The sequence below is a fragment of the Lethenteron reissneri genome, chromosome 15, assembly GCF_015708825.2.
Source record: "Lethenteron reissneri isolate LAM-NWPU_2019-01 chromosome 15, ASM1570882v1, whole genome shotgun sequence".
Classification (NCBI taxonomy): Eukaryota; Metazoa; Chordata; class Hyperoartia; order Petromyzontiformes; family Petromyzontidae; genus Lethenteron; species Lethenteron reissneri.
The window spans coordinates 9,629,820-9,652,390 of NC_083793.1; the positions used below are offsets into that span (position 1 = coordinate 9,629,820).

Consider the following 22,571-nt stretch of genomic DNA (forward strand, 5'->3'; position numbering starts at 1 on the left):
CTATACAGCCAGATAATACGACAAATCGTTAGCCTTAAAAACGCAGTCGTTCATAAAAGTTGGAAGCAGTATAGTGCTATATAAATAGAGCAAGTGCAGAATCACTGAACCGGAATTGATAGCTTGAAAGCATTTAGCGCGGGGCTCTGGAACGTGCGGGGCCCGTAGCATATGTAGCTACTTTAGCTGCTAGGATAATCCGGCACTGACCTCAACAAACAAGAGGATGATCTTAGGAGAGAGAAAAATACCAGGACAAGGTGCCCCCCCCCACCCCCCACTATTGCAGCCACGTCCATCTGCAGAAAGATATTTCCATGGCCACCGCATTATTGGACCGACCACCAACCACACTGATGGCGACCGATGTAGGGCCCCACCTGTAACGGTTTCCACCACCTTCCCCACTGGCCCCCTCCCATCTCTTTGGCAGCAACCCCGCTCGTGGCTTCACGTCGTCGCACACAGAGAGAGAGAGACAGACGGGGTGAGGGGCGGGGAGTTTAAGACCCCCTCGCCGTCCCACCGCTCCTCACGGCGCCTTATATGTTTAAAAAAAGCCATCGCTGCGCCCTGCAACAATAGGCGCGCCGAAAGCTGTTGAGAGGCATTGCCATGCTCGTGCACTGTGTTTCCCCTCGCTGTTTCCAGGCGTCTGAACCGTGTCAAGCGTGTGTACGTCCAAGAGCACAGCATGCAGCATTCTAAAAACTAAACTGTTTACATATTTGTTTTACACCAGGTCAGGCCCCGCGAGCCACTTAGCTCTTTTTCAGAAGAGACCAGGCCACAAATGAGATCTCAACGAAGTGGCTTGCCGCGTGAAAACGTACGGCGGCCAAATACGGCCAATTCATACTGAAATAGCCCGTTTAACACGTAGGCTTTCGCGACCAATATTATTCATAATCAACTTTTTTGGGTTATGCGAATTGCCCGATGATGCTGGATGCAATTACCAGCGAAACGTCGTACTACTCAAAAATTGTAAATGTTGTGGTTTCACGCTTCAACACACCAGTTGGCTAAAGTAGTGAACTATTTGTATTTTGATAATTTGTTTTTTTACTCTTTTATCTGGCAACAAAACTGACACATTTTTTACATGGAGTCATGTTTGCATAGACCACAATACCTGCAGTCATAATGTAAACAAAAAACATAACTCTGATAATGTATGCACTGTCCTTGAAGTTGGTCCACACCCGAGACAGCTTGGTCCACACCCGAGACAACACCATGTGAGACTAGGCTCTAAGGAAAGCTGTGTCGGGTGGTGGAGGGTTACGACACATTTATAAATAACGCGATCTAACCCAAAAACGTTGATTATGAATGAAATATCCCGGCGTCATCAAATCTCGGACGCTAAGCTAAGCAGCCTCGAGCCTGCATAGCGTGAAGGTTGGCGGCCACCACGCGTTGAGCTGTGGGAGCTGTGCTGTAGCCGGCAGATGGCGATGTAGACACAACAAATCCACGGTTGCACTGTATTTCTATGCACCCACGCCCATGCTGCCCGGGGTTTATCAGCCCGCACTGCCCAGTGTGGTGAAGTATAAGTTACTCAGCACGAGCCGCGAGGGCGTGGGGCGGCCGTCATCCAGCAGTGGATTGGCAAACGGAAGTGGTGGGGGGGGGTGTGTACACTTGCACATTTAACACATTCCTGCGGAGGGAGCTGGTAGGAACGTTGGGTTCCTCGGTCAATGGCCAGGGTCAACGGCGGCGTGGTGTATTTCGCAAATATGGCCGACTGTGAGAGCGGGCACAAGCCGGCGTGAGTAGGTTAAACGTTGAGGTTTATAAGGGCACCACGGGGTGACCAGCCCCTCCCCACTCAGCCCCACCCCTCCCACCCCCCACCCAGCCCCACCCTCCCCACCCAGCCCCTCTCCACGCAGCCCCAACCCTCCCATTTTTGGGTGCACGACGGACAAACGGACACAACAATCCCCTGTGGGCTGGTGTAACCAGGAGGTTCCTACCAGTACAAGCTGGTGTTTATGCATTCTGACGTTGCTTGAAAAGTATTGCTGGTGGAGAAAGAGAGGGGGGGGGGGCTAGTTCCCCACGATGCCTCGTGGCTTCCAGACCTTTCACCTTGACGCGTATTGACGATTACGTTCTCCAGACAACAGCAATTGCCGCGTGTCTGGTCAGGCCCCGTATGGGGTAGTGGGGGGGGGGGGCTTTATTTACCGAACGCCCGTCAATGTTTACCCCAGGCGCGCGCGCCACCCACCGAGAGCTGGAGGCCAGACGACAGAGAGAGAGATGGGGCTCACGTCATCGCTGATCAAGGAGCAGGGCGCAAACCCAGCCGTTCGTGTCTTGGGGGGGTCAAGCGATGCCCGTGTGGGCGACGATCGCGCGCGTCGTGTCGTCCGTCGGCGCGCGGGCCGTGGGATGGCTGGTGTGCATGGACTGTGTGTTGAACTTCTTTCGCGCCGTACGTCGCAAACCGTGCTGGGCGACGGACGACAAACTGAACACGAAAAAAAGCAGCTATCGAGAAGTGAGTTTTCAATCTAGATGTAAAAGTGCATAGCTCCAGTGGCTTCCTGAGATCGGGAGGAAAAGCGTTCGAGACGCCCGCAGAAGGGCTGACTCTCTTTTGTCCCATGGCTAGCCAAAAGCCGCTGCGAGGATGACCGGAGATCGCGTGATGGTTCATAGCCCTTGACGAGATCAGCAAGGTACTGTGGTTCATTTGCGGCGAGCACTTTGTGAGTGTATCATGAGCGCGACTTTGCAATGTACTCGTTCGGCAACCGGATGTCAATGCAGCTCAGCGAGCCACTGAACGGACACGGTCGGATCTTGCAGTACCCCGTCACGACACGTGCCAGATCATTTTTGTCCACCCTGCAGCATGGTGATGTTTTAAAATGTTTTTGCCAGACGTTCCGTAGAGTGTGTACGGTATCTGGACAAGCGACTTGTCGTGACTTGCAGTGCTTTTTTCAATCCACTGCTGGATGCCCCCTCCGCTGGTGTCGCTCCTGTGAGCCTTCTGACTCGTACTGCACCACGCTTGCCCAGTGCGGGTTGGTGAGGAAAGCAGAAAGTAGACGAGGACACGTTGAGATGATGGCTCTATGACAGCAGAGATATCCCTCCACGTATTACACACACACCTTTGCACCAAACCTGCACCAAACCCAACGTGGTAAAGATGTTCGTCTAATTGCATTAAACCACAAATTAACTCTACTTCTCAGTGCTGGAATTTAATTAAATTAGTATATATTGTAAATTAAATCTTACATTTTACGTGTAGTCATTGGTGACCACACTGATACCATCAACTCATGACAGATGAAGCCCCCGGTTTAATTGCAGGAGGCAACCACAAATTCAAAGCAGGTTCTCGGCAATGCCAACTCAGCGCTCTGACCTCTGAGCTTTAATTTTTCAACAGAGACCCGGAGAGTGAACAAAACCATCACCCCGTGTGTGCATCATCGCCCATCGTCCACGCAGCAGCCCGACTCTCCACTCTCTCTCTCTCTCTACCCCACCCCTCCAACTCTTGATCTTGTCTGTGGCTGTCTCGGCGGGTCTGCCCACCCTGCAACTCACGCTGTCTGACAGCATCGTCCAGGCGCGGTGACACGAAGCAGCGCTGCCGGTTGTCGGATCAGGGAAGTGTGTCTCGACGAAGTTGGCCAGACGCTCTGAAACAGGATTGATCTCCGGTCTACTTGTGCGCAGCCCAGACAGCTGTATCATTTTATCGTGGCCAAGGCTGCACCACACACACACACGTGGAACCTTGCACAGACACAAATTATCGTTGCCACAGAGGTGACGAGCAAGGCGGTGCTGGTCTTTCTGTGTCTGTTAGTTTATGTCGGTCTGGCTATCTGAGTCTATGTTTCTCTGCCTCTGTGTATCTGTATCTGTTTCGGCCGCCCTTTTGTCTATGCTACACCGCGTCTATGTCTCTGTGTATGTTCTGCTGTCAAGCCAGGGTATCGTACATCGATGCCCAAAGGAATGGAGTTTCGCGACGTTTGTTAAAGACAACAACAAAAACTCGACCCACCAACCCCCGCCTCCACCATGCTGGATCCCAGACGTGCGCCACGACCGCCCGTGTCTACGTTTCACTTCCCCAGCGCTCTTTGCCATCGGCAAATCGTCGCTGTTTCCCGAGTGTATCGCCAATGCCCCTTAGCAGCTTTAGTCACTGGGCTTCCCCCCGTGATTGCCCACTCCCAGGGATGGAGCGTGATCCTTGCAACTGCGCCGCGGCCTTTGTCCTCGCGAGAAGGAAACTTTGCCCACGCGTGACTTCCCTTACAACGCGCGGCTTTGTATCGTAATTGTGAGTAGCGATCGTATTGTAGTCGGTGATTAAGGTTAGCGTATCAACACGTGAAGCCGCGTGCTCGAATGGAAGACGGGAGAGAGAGAGAGAGAAGAGAAAAAGAAACTTCCTGCTCGTAAAGGTCGTCGGGATTAAGTGAACCCACCGCGTGCACTCCTCGTCCACGGGGGGATATTCGTGGCGTAGGAGCGATAAATCCACGTGGGGATTTTGGAAGCGTTGCAAAAGCATAAAGTTGGGAGCGATAAAATGGCCAGGATGGAGGGGAGGCTTTTGAAATCAGCAGCAGCAATAATAATAATTAAGTATTTTATTTACCCAGGAAAATCTCACTGAACATCAAGACTTGTTCAGGATGCAGGGCTTCATTTGTTTGAGGCTTACGGGTGGGTGGGGGTGGGGGCATGGAGGGAGGCTTTTGGGAGCTTGGGGGAGTCGCATAACATGTTCTACAAGAAGAGTGTTTGACAAGTGGGAGAAAACTGGATCACCCGGTGGAATCACTCAAAAAAATCTGCACAGATCGATTTGTGAATCCACTAACAGTACTGCCATCTCCTGGGCCACCTTTAAGTACATTTTGGAGTCTAAAATTAAGTAACAGTGACTCTTACTTCTTCCCTGCCCACGGCGATTCTTAGCACGGGAGGTCAAGACTTCTGCCCCCCACTCCTCCCCACTCAGTGATACGAAGTGGACAGTCACGGCACCCGCAGTCCTACTGGTGGCGCAGACATGCGGAGATCTGATATGGAACGGTCTACTTGTTACGGGAGTGTTTTCCTTTTGAATCCCTCCCCCCCTGCCCTGCATCACGGCTGCGTCTTGGTATCGCCCACTAAAAAGCTTTCAAATCTGCCAGCAACAAGCGCGCTATTGTGTGGGATTGCTCCCTCGCTGTCCGCCGTGCCTTAAGGGGGCAGAAAGAGGAAGCGTCGCCGCACATCCTGGGAGTGAAAATAGACGGCCCTATCGTTCGCCCGTCAGTGTACAATTCCGACCGCGAAAACTAAAACAACATCCCCCAAGTAAACATGGAAACGTCGGGCGCGATGTTGGGCCAACGTCGGCATGTTTACTGGGACGGTGCTTACAAATTATCGGTTGTAATGCGCGTTTAGGCTCAGAAGTCACGCAACTATTTTGAACGCCGCGCCTATTTTTTTCATTTCCATCTCGGAGCTGTTGTGACAAAATACATTCTTCATCCGGAAAGAAAAAAAAACTTGGCACGTGAAATAGACAACAACAACGCAACCCTACCAGCACAAGTCCTGGGTAAATCACCGAATAATTTTGAGACGAAGCAAAACCTCGTATTTGAGACTCCTGGACATACTTTTTTTAGGCTGTTAATGAACATCTTGGAAGCTCAAAGCGGCACACGAGGGGGTGGGTGGCCAGCACCACACCCGGCCGCCTTTGTCTCTCCAGTGACAATTTATACTCATTTGAGGCTGAGTCGACCTAGGGGAGGGCCTAGGACCGGTTCAAATAAATCATCACTGGGTGTTGGCCATGAGCGGGAATCGAACTCGGGTCGCCGGGCCCGTAGCGCGGCGCGCTAACGGCGGCACCACCATTCCTCACTACCGACGATGACAATAATACACCGACAGTCCTTCCAATGAGGTACTCGGCAGTGTCGATCGAGCAACGACCCCGTAGGCTCGCTGAGCAAGCCGCACCGCGGTACGAATCCGGCAGCCTGAGTTCATTCGCACTCGCCACACGACTTACATCGGCGGCGAGAGACCGCAACCCACCGAATCCGCGCAAGAGCGGCATTGGTGAAGTATGGTCAAAGCGGCCCTGACGTATGGATGGAGGCCTTCATTCGGGCAGCGGATTGACAAAGGGCCGTCCAAACACACGCGAACGTGCGTCAACGCTCCATCCTTTCAAGAGCGCCGCTGCCAATAATGTTGTCTTTGCTCGAGGCTTCTGAATGTTTTACGAGGTCCCATTGTGCCGTGTCCATCAATGGGCAATTTTGGTAAACAAGTCGCGCTCAAGTTACCCACCCCGCCTAAATCCGCGCGAGTTGTAACTCTCCCCCCCCCCCCCCCCCCTTTTGCATTGAGAGCCACGGCGCATCATCGGCGGGGCTCCCCCCCCAGCCCCGCGTGGCTCCTGGCGACAAAAGCCCCTTTGTGCCGACGGAGTTGACGATAGCGATCGCACGCGACCGACACGGCCACGCCATTCGCGCGACGCCGGCTTCCGCCGCACCCGCCACAGCGGCTGCTGCTTCTGCTGCTACTGCTGCTGCTCAATGTGACGCCACCGGTGTCTCAGCCTCTTTACACGCGCGCTCTCTCGGCGGCGCAGGGATTGTTTTGGAATTCGAGGTGGGGAGGTGGGTAGCAAGGCAGGCAGGCAGGCCAGGGAGCGGGGGGGGGGTGGTGCTGGGTGGCCCACGGGTCGCACGCAAAGCGAGCTGCTGCTGATTTTTCTTCTTCTTGTTGTTGGTGTATGGCTGATGATGTAGACGCAAAGCGACGGCATTCAGGAGGTCAAGCCGGACAAAAGCGCCAGGCAGCAGCGGGAGTGTAACGCTGAGATTAGCACGGTCGGCTACGTACGGTGCGAAAGAAGTATCGTATTTGTGAATCGGGCGTTGCGTCGTTCTACGTTGCACGGTCTGTTCTGCATGATCACAGTCGCACACTGGAGAGTTGCTTTTTTAAATAGCTGCTGGCTCAATGAAAGAAACCATTCAACACGTCCGTTCTGCAGTAACACTGTGTGTAGCCTTAAATAAAGCACATGTATAATACATAATGCGACGTTTTGGGCATGGCCCTTCCTCGTGGCACGTGGAAGGTTTTCGCAGTTTGTCCTATGAAGACGGTCCATTGTCTGAAACGTCAACGATTAAATATGTTTTTTTTCTTATAAGGCCACAAGCGTTGTTGAGGAACGCGTTGAGTGTTTTTGTTAATTGTGCCGTGTGCACCACTGCCAACGCAGCAGCAACATCACCAAATAATTTGCGAACTTAATGCCAGTTGCTAGCGCTGAGATCCTGGGTTATATTCACAACCACATGTGATTATTAACGTGGCCTTCCGAGCGTGGGTAAGTCGACGGTCTCGGCCCACTCCCTGATGTTCACACGCATAATCCATCGCGATGAATCAGTTATTAACTTAGATCCGGCTAAACTCCATCCCCGGGACGCGTAAAAATCCGTTCGAATAACAAAAAAACGGGATTTGAACCTCGAGTTTTAGCCGTCGGGTTCCCAACCCAGCGGCGTAAACAGCTGTTGGGCGTGCAGGCTGTGCAACTGCGCCGTGCCGACTGCGGGCCCGGGTGCCGGGCTATGAAGAGGGGGGCGCGGGGGGGGATCGGATAGAGAGCGGGGGTGGTTTGGGGGGGGGTCCCGTTTAATTCCTTCTCCCAGAGCCCATGCCAACCACATCGCCAGGTCACAATCTCGCGTGTAGTGTCAGTCGATGGTCTCAGCTTTGCTCACCGATGTCTGCGCACGCAACAACAACAAATGCCAGTCACGTTCCATTCGACCGTTCACTAAATGCGCTCAAAGTTGCAGTTGTGAGAACTGAATGTGATTACTTTTAATAGATTTGCGGGAAAACACTCTTGATCGCAGATCACATCCAATCAGAATCAGAATAAGTATTTATGCTGGAGGAATCCGATGAGCTATGAAGCTCTTTTTCACAGGTGTCTAGTGGTCTCTTGAAGTCCCGTCAGAAGTGGTTCTGTAACATCTTTTTCCAGGGTAATTATCGGGCAGTAGGTGGTGCACTGCTCACACCGTGAGACTTGCGGACATTCCTTCATCTCATGATGAAGTTAAATCAAGAGCACAAATGCATTACAATTGAAATTAAAATTAAACATATTTACAAACGGGGATGTAAATATCTCAACCCTCACCTTCACACAGTGACGAACCCTCCGATATGCTTCCAGATCGTACCGCGCGTTGTTTCGGATATTGTCCGACGTTTCGCGCCCCACGTGCTGGGCAGCTTCTTCAGGAATTGAAATTCAGTTCCTTAAAGACGCTTCCGGCACGTAGGGGTGCGAAACGTCGGACGTCGTTGCCGAACGGCACGCGGCACGACTCGGCAAATACACATCGGAGAGCCGTACGGACACAACCAACCACGTGAACCAATGTCCCAGTGTGACGAACCCGTCATTAATAAACAATAGAACACTTGCTCCTCATTGTGTTCTTTGTGAGCGCAAGGGACCCATCCGAGTCCGGTGGTGTTGTCTCTGTAAGGCCAGAGAGGACAGCTGCTGCTGCTGCTGCTTCTGAAAAGATAATTGCACTTGCCCTGACCACCAGACAAAGATCCCCCGTATAGCCTTAACAACAGACTGTGCTGTTAGCAAGCACCTATGAAGGCCAGCACGGCAAACGAGGGGATGGGTGGCCAGCACCACGCCCGGCCGCCTTTGTCTCCCCAGTGGCGATGTTTACACACCGCACCAGGTACTCACTTGAGGCTGAGTCGACCTAGGGGAGGCCCAGGGCCGGTTCAAATAATCGTCAATGGAGTTGGCCCCTGAGCAAGACTCGAACCCGGGTCGCCAGGTTCGTAGCGCGGCGCCCTAACCACCACACTACCACTTTCCCCTGTCCCCCCCGCTACCTCTTAGCGGAGGTCTCAGAAGCCAAACTGGCGAGGCTGTGTTGTCAAATAAATAACTATGACCACGACGGGGTCGAGCTAGGGTTGCCACCTGTCCTGGTTTTCCCAGGATTGTACTCCTGTTGAGGAGGGAAGCTGTCCTGGGAAATCTGTAGGTTTTTGCTGGAGGTTGAAAAGTCCTGGTCTTTGTCAGCTGAGTAATAATAACAACAATACAACTCCACTCGAGACAATGCATTCACGTGTAGTTCTCCCCTCTTTCCGGAGATGTGAGGATGTTTTTCTTCACCACGACAAGTCCCTGGTATTTGTGTACCTCAGAGGTGGCAACACCAGGTAGAGCAGTGGTGCAGGGGGTTATCGTGCCACTCAATGAGCCATGTGACCTCAATTTGATTTCCGGCCACGGCTAACTCTAACAACATTCGCCATTAAGTGACGGTGACGTCACCATGACGCCTGTGCCAGGCCAGGTGCACTTTGTGGTCACTGTTTCCAGTGACCACATGTAGCATTAGCATACACATCTGCATAACTATTTCATTCATCGCGATATTTCCACTTTCGCATGTGACACGGTTTGTTTTTGTTCTTCTGTTTATATCACAGCTCTACTTTATTCGATTTCCCTTCGTCATGTTGGCAACTCTTGCGCATCTCGAGTTCTCACCTGATTAACGCAAAATTTCAATCGAAACTTGAATCTAAAATCCAGCTCTTAATAATCCCTCAACTATTCCATCCGAAGAGCAAACAAAAAGAAAGGGATACACATTTGTAAAGAATTATCCGAATAATTTAGTTTTTATGTAACCCTGCAGCACATCGTTTTCTGTCGCTCTTGCTTGGCACTACTTGCCTGGCAAACGGCCCTGTGATTCAGTTAACTTCACAACGTGGTCAAGGCAAGGCCCTACCTGGCTAACGGCTCTGTGATTCAGTTAACTTCTCAACGTGGCCACGGCAAGGCCCTACCTGGCTAACAGCCCTACCTGGCTAACAGCCCTGTGATTCATTTAAATTCGCAAAGTGGCCACGGCAAGGCCCTACCTGCGTCGCTCTAACGACAGTAATCGCACCCAAGCGAGATTCGGCATAACCTTGGGCGAGAGGCAACTCGTAGATTAATTTCTGCGGGTACATTATCACAGAGAAGCAAAGTTTATCATCCGTTATCCAATGTCACCATCCGAAATAAATAAATAAAAGTGTAAACCATTGCATCTCGCACGTGCCTAGACCGTACGAGTCGATTGTAGCCAGCGAAGCAATTCGTCTGTGCGTGCCCTCACGCCCAGCATCTGTGCTCGTTTCAAATCAGAGCTGTCTATGTCCCAGGCATAAAAGGCAAATGATAGACAGAAGGGGAAACTCCACACACGCACGTGAGCTTCTGGTAGGGGAGGTGGGGGTGGTAGCGGGGGGGGGGGGTGAAGCGAGAGAATGAAGCGAATGAAGAGTCTAAGACCGGAAAGCATAAAAAGCGAAAGAGGCCAGATGGGAAATAGGGCCTTCTCTTGGCCCACCATTGCCCACGTTTTAATGTCCCCATTGTTCCCGCGAGTGCGACCATTTGGGAGTCTCTAAGAAGCAACACCCCACGGGTGCCAAGGGTTTGGCCGGGGCAGGTGGAGCCCTTGCAAATGATTGGCACGGGGTGTCTAAACACTATAGCCGCGCGTGCAGCGTTACGCGGCGTGGCCGGCGTGCCACAGCGAGCGCTGGCTCAAGGAGGGTGAATAGCAAAGAGGAATTTTGAGAGTTCCATGTATCACACGTGCGTGCGTATAATAATAAGAAGAATTATAGCAACAATGTAGAGCCCTTTGTCCATCCAGCGCTGGGTGAAGGCCTTGCCAAGCTATTTTTTTTACAATTTTTATTTTACCAAGTAAGAGCCCACTGAGCGATGTAGCTATTTTTCAGAAGTGACCTGGCCACAAATGACAGCTTCAACAAAGTGGATTATCGTGTGGAAATGCACAGCAGCCAAATACTCGAAAGGCACGTTCCTGATCGCGGAGGGAAAAACCGGAGAACAATCCATGCAAACCACGGGGAGAACATGCAGACTTCAAATATACAGGCGTCAGGTTCGGGATCGAACCCATGCCCTCCTGCGTACGAGGCGAGGTAGTTAACATCTCTTAGCCACTTTGGCGCCCTGTGTTGGTCATGGGAATTGTTTGACCGGAGACGGATCGAGAAACTTGCAAAATGGGGGGGGGGGGGGGGGGGGCATTACATTAAAACATACCCATTCCATCAATTTTTTTCTGGTAAATATTAAAACAAATAGCAAGTTTCGTGGTCTCGAGGGTGAGGGGGGTGGGGGAGGCAATCGCCTCCACCACCCTCTTCTTGGATCCACCAAGTGTTTCCCCCATACTTCACCATGCTGGTCAGTGTAGGCTGGTGAACTGGGGGTGCCGTGGTGGACGCGATGTTAACTACCTCGCCTGGTATGCAAGAGGAGGTCGTGGGTACGATCCCGACCTTTGACGCCTGTATATTTGTAGTTTTCATGTTTTCCCCGTGGTAGCATGGGTTTTTTTCCGGGTCCTCCATATTTAGAAACACGCGTTTAGAGTATCTGGTTGCTATAAATGTCAACGCGATAAGAAAACTTCGTTGAGATATCATTTGTGGCCAGGTCGCTTCTGAAAATGAGCTGCTGTATATAGCTCAGTGGGCTTTACCTGGTATAATTTAAAAAATAGTTTATAGTTCAGTTTCAATAGTTTAGAACTCGATCCGATATGACTCACCACTGGTGTTAGCAGTGGCCCGGATCCAAACTCGGGTTGCTGGTGTAAATAAAATAACAATTCCCACGGGAGTCGAACCACAACAATAACCGTTCCCTGCTTATTTATATGCATAGAGCAGGGGTCGGCAACCTACGGCTCCGGAGCCGCATGCGGCTCTTTACGGGCTGCTTCTTGACGATATGTACGTATGTACAGTATGTACTCAGATGTATTGCGGCTCTTGAAATACTGAATTTTGTACCGAATTGGAAAGAAATGGCTCTTCTTGTTATTTTGGTTGCCGACCCCTGGCATAGAGTGTTCGCTAAGAGTACTTGGCCTAGCAGTGCGCGCACCAACACGGGGGACCTTTGCCTTTGCGTGCGTATCGTGAGCGACCGAGCACCTGGCACCGACGACCCCCTCCCGTCGCCGCTGCCCGCCACCGCCGCCGCCGCTCCTCCACTCGCTGCTGCCCGCGGAGCCCGCGGAGCCCACGGGTGCCCTCCGCTCGCCCCCGGGCAGCGCCAGCGCCGCTAGTAGGTGGCGGCGCGCCTCCTCGGCCCGTCGCAGCGTCTCGGCCCGCTCGCGCGCCCAGCGGCCGTGGGCCACCGCCGCCTCCTGCTGCAGCCTGCGCATCCGCACCGGCGGACAAACGGCGAACGTCACCGTCATCGCCGCGGAATTCGCGGACCCTGCGGCCGATTTTAGCGTTGGGGGGGCGGGGGGAGGGGGCGTCGTGCGGTTTAGATGCCAGGGCAGTGGGGCCGGTGACGTGGCCCAGCGTCTGTCGCTGGCTTTTAGAGATTCGTGGTTTTGGGATCCATAAGGCCGCACTGGTTCTTACCGCGGGAGTGTTGGCCTTATATTATCTACGTGCTTCCTGCTTGGCAGTGGACGTTAACGAGTAGGCCATCGCAGGAGTAGGCCAGCATCATCGTTCACTTTTGCCAAATAATACATTAAAGTTGGAATTACACGTAGTACTTGATGCCTCCTTGTACCACACACAGGGACAGTTGGCACTGGGGGTACCATGTAAATGCACGTAGGCATTTTATTGTCAAAGGCATTCTCGTAGCCATCATCCTCGCACGTACCCAACTCACTGACCTGGAAAAATATGATTTTAGTGTGAGGGAGTCACGTGTTTAAACAACAGGTCAGGCCAACTGCATCATTGGCAGCATCAAAAGCATCATCACCAGCACCATCAAGGTGGTCGAATGATGGCAGTAGAGCAACGGATTAAATATATCTGTCTGGAGGGTCGAGCATCATCCCTTCACACGTGTTGGTTCCCTCGATCTATGTTGAACTTCTTTCGCACCGTACGCAGCCAACCGTGCTTACCGGTTTCATCCGTTTCATGCCACACACAGCCACTCATGAATGGAACTGTCATAACATCACCAATGCAGGACCCTCCTTAAAAAACGAGTCTTGAGACTCAGCGAGGCTTTTCCTATCTTTAGCTCCCTTCCTTCACTAACCTGCACTGACATGGGTGGTGAAGTATGGTCAATAATCCCGCACCGCCCACGTGACAGGGCGGGAGGCCCTCGTGCAGTACAGCAGTGGATTGACAAAAGGGCTCTGCGATTTGCACGTGTCTCCCTGTGTTCAGGGCAACGTACAGGACATGCGAGTGTGAAGGGCATTTTCAGCAGCAGCAGAAGCAATATTCACGTTTCAGAGCCCCACACAGAGTTGCCCAAATTGACGGTTACGACCTCCAAGACCCATAACAGAATAAAAAAAAATACTTCAAATAAAAAAAGGCATTGCTTGGGCGACCACCATGCACAGCAGGCGTTATATGATGTTGTTACGTTGTCAGCAGAGGACATTTCCGCACATTCTAATGTCTTAAATTGATCTAAATGTGCAATTTAATGGAGGGACTGTGTTGTGTTGGTGTGGTCTGGGACTGTTTTTGTTGTTGTGTATCCGCCTTGTCCTGGCTTGCATTTAACGTTGACAAATCGGCAGGAATGTATGTACTAAAGTAATTTATCCTTAAATAGTTGTTTTTTTTACGTGATTCCCTTTACCCATATCTGTCAACCCATACGGTTTACCCGTATTCTTGCACAGGGAAATTGAGTTTCCATGTCCATATGGCGTACAGCCGTTTCTATACGGGCAAAAGAAATGTGTCTATTTGTTTGTGTTTCTCCCTTGTAATGGGATGAACGTTGAGATGTATAAGGGGCACGGGGTGACCAATAAGGTCTGAATTGGTCTCCAATAAGGTAGACACTGATAAGGGGTTGCCTTTTCTACATTTTGCACACCTATCGGTTGTACTGTACCGTGCTCCAACATTTATCGTTCCGTCACCTTCGGCAAAGCACACACCGACCAACGCGATGACCTGCCGTCAAGTAACCACCCGCACGACCCGTACGGTGTGGGGAGACCCTCATCTAGCAATGGATTGGCAAAGGGTCAGTTGCACGCGTTCTGTGGGTTTGTCCTCAAAGTGCACCTGGCCTGGCACGGGCGCCGTGGTGACGTCCCCATCACTTCGTGGTGAATGGTGGCGATTGTTGTTGGTGTGTTTGAGAGAGAGAGAGGTGAGTGAGTGGGTTTCGAGAGCCCAGACCTGGCCAGCTGAGCGCAGTGCCTCTCCTGCACGCGGCTCATCGCAACGCGAGCGGCGCGCAGCTCCGACTCCAGGGCCCGGCAGAATCTCGCGGCCTCGGCCACTTGGCGGTCCCTGGAGCCCCGCAAGAGCTCCAGCTCCCTCAGGACCATGCTCCTCTCGGGCCACCTCGCCGTGGCACCCATCGGAGCCTCCTCGCTCGTCCCGTTGCCGGCTGCTGACGGTCGAGCGGGAGTAGGAGGGACAGATGCGTGAGATTAATCGCCGTCAACAACAACAACAGCAGTGGCGGCATCGAACAGCACCTTCATCGTCAACGTCGCCTGTCAAGGTTTTTGCCAAGAGGTGGCAGTGCAGCGGCTGCTTGAACGTATCTGTACAAAGTGTAGAGCGTCGTCCCTTCAAACGCGTTGGTTTCCTCCAAATGTTTTCCCCAGAGTCATCAGTTTCGTCGCGCGCGCTCAGCCGTTCGTTCATGGCACTGCCCCTAACATTGATTTGAAGCTTTCGTGACTGCAGGAATCCATACTCTTTGGTTCTTTCCGTAAAGTCACGTAGGTGGGAAAAAAATATAGATCACGACGTTTCGATCGCAACACAAGCAAGCGTCGTCAGGTGTGAAACAAACAGCAGGAGGACTGCTGCCGTGTTTGTTTCACACCTGATGACGCTCGCTTGTGTTGCAATCGAAACGTCGTGATCTATTATTTTTTCTGCCTACGTGACTTTTACCGAAAGAACCAAAGAGAATGCCCCTAACATCTCAAGGCCGTTTCCTCCCGAATGGTGGCAACGCTTGCACCTCAAAGCAAGAATCGTCTCGGTCTGATTTCCGACTGGAGCGAACTTCTGCGTGGAGTTTGACTGTTCTCCCCGTGTTCTGCGCGACTTCCCTCTGGGTTCTCCCGATTTCCCGTCAATCTCGGTTCAAAGTGGACAAAATGTGAACGATTATCCACGCACACGGATTACTCACCGGCAGTCATAATGCCCATCGCTAAAGCAGGTGCTGAGTCACTTTGTGCCACACAGGGACAGCTGCCAACAGGGGGCCCTTGCGCTCTGAGCCGTTTCGTCGCGTGATAGATGGAGTGCAATACAAGTGCAAGTTAATTAGTCAATCATTCATTCATGGCCAGCCTCGAAGTGCCCGGGTGGAGGCGGGGTGATGATGGAGGGCCAATCTCGCCCTGCTGAAGTGTCAGCCCCCCCTCCCGGCCTCACCCAATCTAACTCTAATAGCCAAGTATAGTAGTAGGTTTTTACCCTTTAAACAGGTAGAAAAACTGACACCTTTATACAAGGCATCATGTTTGCAATGACCACAACACAAGCAGTTAAAATGCAAACAAAAAGAAACAACTCTGATAATGATAATAATAATTGCATTTTAACTGCTTGTGTTGTGGTCATTGCAAACATGATGCCTTGTATAAAGGTGTCAGTTTTTGTACCAGTTTAAAGGGTTAAAACCTACTACTATATTTTGCCACTGGTAAAGGAGGTCTCATAGTCTAATAGGCAAGTCAATAATGCTGCTACGATATTGAGTAGAGAGCAGGCGGCCCCCGCTTGTATGACACAATGCGTTCCTGGAAACCCTGACGTGAATCGGACCCCATCGCGTTTCTATTTCTTCCTTTTAGGAGCCATATTTTTACAGGGTTCAAGAGGTAAAACATCCACACGCAAAGCACAAACCACTTGAGAATAACAAAAGCTCCGCGCCAAGTCTCATCGGGAAAACCAGGCTGACTCTGTTCAAATGTGTTCGAAGTCGTGTCGGAAGATGCGTCGTAAATCTATCCACAAGTGGAATTATAGAAACGTCGCAAAGCGGATACCGCCAGTACAATGAATCGGTTAGCGTTGCGGCTTGTGTTCAAATACATTGGGGGGGTGGGAGCGCGAGCAGAATGCACGATTGACAATAACAGACCGCGTCATTCATTATTCATTCCGTTTAGCGAGCATCATTTGTTTAGAGTTTGTTGAACATTGTGTGGTGCAGCTCCCACCCACCCACCCCGACTTGCACAGCTCACGCGACAGGGTGGGTGGTGGATTTTAATTGGATTGGGGATGTTGGGGGGGGTGGGGGGGCAGGAGTCGTGAGTCGGATAAGCCCATTCGTGGCTTGAATGAGTGCGCTCGAGTATGATGATGGTGCTCGTGATGTCGTTGTGAATATTCCGACAGCGACGATTAAATGATCTTCTTAGGATTACGATGGTGACGCTGCTGCTGCTGCTGCTGCCGCTGCTGCTGACGATGGTAACAGTGGCCGTGATGTTGGTAACGGTGATGATTGTGGTGACCACGGCAACTTTGCTTGACGCTCGACGGTGAAGTCGGTGACCAGGATGCCGATGGACATTGATGACGACCACGTGACGAGGATCACAACAACAACGACGATGATGATGACGATGCCAGTGACGATGACAGCTGGTATGTGCATACCGCGCGTGCGTCAATGTGGCCGCATCTCAAGACGCTGATAGGGAGGCGACTGGCCCGCCTGATAGCGAGTGACCGGAATGAGTCCGCAAGTGAAAAACACGGAAAACAGCGACCATGGTAGTAGCGATAGCAGAGCCACGAGGAGGCGACTGGGTCCCCTTTGAGCCACTGAGTAAAAAACACGGAAAACAGTGACCATGGAGTCTTGATTTGAAGCTTTCGTGACTGCAGGAATCCATACTCTTTGGTTCTTTCAGTGAAGTCACGTAGGTAGAAAAAAACAATAGATCACGACGTTTCGATCGCAACCACAGCAAGTTTTTTTTCTTGCTGTGGTTGTCCCACCTGATGACGATCGCTTGTGTTGCGATCGAAACGTGGTGATCTGTTATTTTTCTACCTCCGTGACTTCACCGAAAGAACCAAAGAGTATAGTAGCCATTGTAGTAGCGATAGCAGAGCGATAAGGAAGCGACTCCGGCGAGCGAGAAACTGAAGTGAATGTGCGAGTGTTGTGATCGCCAAACAACTCACGTCGAATTGCATCAACGGCACCGTGAGCGAGGCGTGAATGCCCGCCAACAGAAGTGTTGACGATGCCGATTTCGGAGCAGTGATCTCGAGGTTATGACGGTGCCACTGCACTGCTTATACAACGAGCAGAGTGACCGTGACGATTGTGTCCAATACCAGCTGCGAAGACCATGACCAGCGATCGGCAACCAACAGAACAAGAAGGGCGATTTTTTTTGTATAGAATTCGGTCAAATAAAAAATAAAATCTATATTTTAAGAGCCGCAATGCACATGGCATATACTTAATAAGTGACGTCACAAAGCAGTCCTTAAAGAGCCGCACGCGGTTCCGGAGTCGCAGGTTAATATGTACGCACTTATAACTTCTTTCGCACCGTACGTAGCCAACCGTGCTAATCGGAGGTGCGGGGGATGTACAACAAACTAAACACAAAAGGCGGTTCTAAAAACGCGAGGTTGCCGAGCCCTGGCCATAGAAATGGCGATGACGACGGTGATGATGATGACAATGATGATGATGACGGAGAAGACTGACCACAGAGAGGCAGTGACGTAGTAACTACATTATCAGTGACGTAGTAACTACACTATCAGTGACGTAGTAACTACATTATCAGTGACGTAGTAACTACATTATCAGTGGTGTAGTGACTACATTATCAGTGACGTAGTAACTACACTATCAGTGACGTAGTAACTACATTATCAGTGACGTAGTAACTACATTATCAGTGGTGTAGTGACTACATTATCAGTGACGTAGTAACTACACTATCAGTGACGTAGTAACTACATTATCAGTGACGTAGTAACTACATTATCAGTGGTGTAGTGACTACATTATCAGTGACGTAGTAACTACACTATCAGTGACGTAGTAACTACATTATCAGTGACGTAGTAACTACACTATCAGTGACGTAGTAACTACATTATCAGTGGCGTAGTAACTACATTATCAGTGACGTAGTAATTACATTATCAGTGGCGCAGTAACTACATTATCAGTGGCGCAGTAACTACATTATCAGTGGCGTAGTAACTACATTATCAGTGGCGTAGTAACTACATTATCAGTGACGTAGTAACTACATTATCAGTGGCGTAGTAACTACATTATCAGTGGCGTAGTGACTACATTATCAGTGACGTAGTAACTACATTATCAGTGGTGTAGTAACTATATTATCAGTGGCGTAGTGACTACATTATCAGTGGCGTAGTAACTACATTATCAGTGGTGTAGTAACTACATTATCAGTGGTATAGTAACTACATTATCAGTGGCGTAGTAACTACATTATCAGTGGTGTAGTAACTACATTATCAGTGGTGTAGTAACTACATTATCAGTGGCGCAGTAACTACATTATCAGTGACATAGTAACTACATTATCAGTGGTGTAGTGACTACATTATCAGTGGTGTAGTAACTACATTATCAGTGGCGCAGTAACTACATTATCAGTGGCGTAGTAACTACATCATCAGTGGCGCAGTAACTACATTATCAGTGGCGTTGTAACTACATTATCAGTGGCGCAGTAACTACATTATCAGTGGCGTAGTAACTACATTATCAGTGGCGCAGTGACTACATTATCAGTGGCGCAGTAACTACATTATCAGTGGCGCAGTAACTACATTATCAGTGGCGTAGTAACTACATTATCAGTGGCGCAGTGACTACATTATCAGTGGCGCAGTGACTACATTATCAGTGGCGCAGTGACTACATTATCAGTGGCGCAGTAACTACATTATCAGTGGTGTAGTGACTACATTATCAGTGGCGCAGTGACTACATTATCAGTGGCGCAGTGACTACATTATCAGTGGCGCAGTAACTACATTATCAGTGGCGCAGTAACTACATTATCAATAACGTGGTGAGTGCGGGAGGTGCCCCCTGCCCCCGCGCTCGTTCCGCTCCCTGCAGACGGCGCGCCTCGGTGTCGGAGTCTCACCCAGGGTCTCACCCAGAGTCTCACCCAGGGTCTCACCCAAAGTCTCACCCAGGCTCTCGCCCTCGGCGTGCCGCCGCGCTAGAAAGCAGCCGTCGTGCGCGCCGTGGCTCCGCGCCAGCGCCACGTGCAGCGCCAGGCAGCGCGCGTCCGAGCGCTGGAGGGCGCAGCGCATCCCCTCTGCGATCTCCCGGAGCGCCTCGTTCTCGTCGCGCAGCGCCTCTGCCTCGTCCTCCAACTCCTCCAGCGACACCACGAGCTCGCAGCAGCGGCCTCCGTCACAATTGGACGGCGAGGAGAACGCGGAGGAGGAGAACGCGGAGGAGGAGGCGAAGGAGGAGTTCGTGGCGCGGTGCGGAGCAGGGAAGGTGCGCGCTTTTGCAAATCTCCCGCTGTTCTCGAGGTCGAAGGACACAACCTTGCTGCTGCTGCTGCTGCTACCGTTGATGCGCCTGTTGCTGCTGCTGCTGCTACTCGCGCTGGTGCCCATGCTCAAGGTGGGGGTGCTGCTGCTGGTGATGCCGGCGGTGGTGGTGGTGGTCATCCTGCGTCGCAGCGGTCCGGTTCTGGTCACGCGCGCCTCCACGTGCACGCGCTCTTCTCCTGCGGGCGCAAGAGTGAAGCACCCCCAATCCCGCAGCGTGCCCCCCTTCTCGCTAAAGAAGCCGCAGAGGCGCGCGTGGAACTCCTCGAAGGACACTTCATCGGGCAGCTCCTCCAAGACCCCTCGCGCCTCCTCCTCCTCTTCCTCTTTCGTCTTCTCCTCGGCATCTCCATCCTGCTCCCCCCGCTCCTTCCCTTCGGCATCTCCATCACGCACCTCGTGCTGCTCCTGCTGCTGCTGCTGTTTCTCGGCCTTCATCCCGCGCGCACCACCGACCCCGAGCAGCTCGCATAGTGCCCTGAAGTCCTGCGCCTCCACCGTGCCCCGGCCGCGGTAGTCCAGGTGGTGGAAGGTCTCCTGCAGGTACTGGTCCAGTCCCGTGGAGAGCACGGCCACCTCGTTCTCCACGCCTCGGTCCAAGCCAAAGCGCAGCGCCAGAGCCCCCGCCAGCCACTGAGTCCGGCCCGCCGCGACCTCCCGGCGCGCTGGGTCGCTGGCCACGATGGGCCCAGCGCACGGCAGCGATCTCATCGTCCCGTGGCGGAGGTGGTGGCCCGGCTGGTGGAGGCGCCGCCCGTGTGCGGCGGAGGCTACTAGACGCGCGGTGACTGAGTGTGGCCGTGACGTGGGTCGCGCATCGCTGACTTCGCCGCGCGGGTCTCTGTCTTGCACAGCGGCGGTGCGTACGGGCGGAATTGATAACTCTCCCTCCCGCCAGCATGCCCACCCACCACCACCAACCATCCCTCACCACCCCCACTACCACACCCACCAACCCCCACCACCCCACCTACACCGACCATCCACGCTGCCACCACCACGACCACACCCACCGTCCCCGCCACCCCCATCACACCGGTCATCCCCACCACCGCACCCACCACATCCACGATCCCCCATCCCCACAACCCCCACCACCACACAGACCATCCCAACCACGCACCATCCCCAAGACCACCATCACACCCACCCACGCATCCACCACCGGTCTAACTCACCATTTCCTCTATCATCACTCGCATCGCACGTGGCATCACAAGACCGTGCTTTCGCTCGACCTGTCACTGACTGCATCTCCCTCTCTAAAATAAATGCGCCATCCGTTTCTGCATAGCGTCCTGAGAAGTGGGTGCATGTTGACGATATTTGAATCATAACTGTAACTGCATCGAACAGCAACAGCACCGCCGCCACCACCACCACCGACTCACACCACAACAACCACAACAACCATCGCGACCCCATCGTCACCATGACAAAAATCCTCCGTATAGCCTGAACAGTCTGAGGGGGCAAGTTCTGTTAGCGAGCACCTATGAATGGCACACGAGGGGGGTCAGTGACCAGCACCACTCCCGACCGCCTTTGTCTCCCCAGTGGCGATGTTTACACACCGCACCAGGTACTCATTTGTTGGCCGAGTCGACCTAGGGGAGGCCCAGGACCGTTTCAGATAAAAGTCACCGGTGATGGCCGTGCACGGGAATTGAACTCGGGTGGTTGTAGCACAGCGCGCTAACCACTGCCCCACTGCTCCCCCATCACCGAAGCCTGCAGCCCCCAAGCCCGTATAATGGAGCCTGCATGCTCGAGCCCGCATCCTCCCCCTCCACTCACTAGCAGCTCGAAAAGCCTCCCGCTCTCTGGCCGCAGTGGATTCGTGGCAGACATGCACAGGATGAGCGTGTTTAAGTGCGAGTGTCCGTGTGCGCGTGTGTGTGTGTGTGCATTGTATGTGTGTGTGCGCGTATGCGTGTGTGCGCGTGTGTGCGTGTGGCGAGCGGTGGCGCGGTGGTTAGCGCGCTGCGCTTCGGACCCCTGCTACCCGAGTTCGATTCTCGCTCACGGCCAACGCCAGTGATAGCGATTATCTGAACCGGTCCTGGACCTCCCCTAAGTCGACTCAGCCTCAAATAAGTACCTGGGCTTGTGTGTAAAAACATCCCCATTGGGGAGACTAAGGCGGTCGGCCGTGGTGCTGGCCACCCACCACCTCGTGTACCGTGCCGGCCTCCATAGGTGCTCGCTAACAGCACTTGCCCCAACAGTCTGTTCAGGCTATACGGGATCTTTGTTTTGTGTGGCGAGCGGCGGCTCGCAGTGGTTCGTGCGCTGCGGTACAAACTCGGTCAACCGATTTAGATTCCTGCTGACAGCCAACATCGCTGACAAATATTTGAACCGGTCCTGGTCCTCCGCTATGTCGACTAAGCCTTCAAATGTAGTACCAGGTGCGGTGTGTAAACTATCAGCATTTGGAGAGACAAAGGCGGCCGGGCGTGGTGCTAGTTACTCGTGTGCCGTGCTGTCCGTCCTTAATAGCGCGCTCACTAACAACACTTGCCCCAACAGTCTGTTAAGGCTACACGGGGGACCTTTCTGTTAGTGTGGAGTAGGGCTGAACGATTAATCGATTTCAAATCAAAATCGCAATTTGAAACAATGCGATTAGCAAATCACAATGGCTGTGACTTTTTGCGATTACTTTCTTATTGGTATTGTTTTATTTTTTATTCTAACTTTATTTATTTAACTTAACAATTGTTATATGATTGATTGTTCAATTTCAATTAAAACATTTTTTTAATAAATACATTTTGGAAGCAATTCATATATTTTAAGTTCTCATCCTTGCATTAGAATATATAGAGCGGCTCATATTTTGATGGTAT

At 52.1% G+C, this 22,571-nt stretch overlaps 1 protein-coding gene across 1 annotated transcript in view; it reads right to left on the reverse strand.

The window, feature by feature from the left end:
* LOC133342677 (EF-hand and coiled-coil domain-containing protein 1-like) overlaps window positions 1-20,549 on the reverse strand; it is a 40,428-nt gene extending 19,879 nt beyond the window's left edge. The window contains exons 1-3 of the mRNA XM_061551996.1: window positions 19,347-20,549; window positions 14,332-14,548; window positions 12,130-12,354 (exon numbers count right to left, since the gene is read on the reverse strand). Coding sequence (XP_061407980.1) covers window positions 12,130-12,354; window positions 14,332-14,548; window positions 19,347-20,430 — 1,526 coding nt within the window. The 5' untranslated portion in view covers window positions 20,431-20,549. The remainder of the gene's footprint in view (window positions 1-12,129; window positions 12,355-14,331; window positions 14,549-19,346) is intronic.
* Between the last annotated feature and the right edge of the window lie 2,022 nt (window positions 20,550-22,571).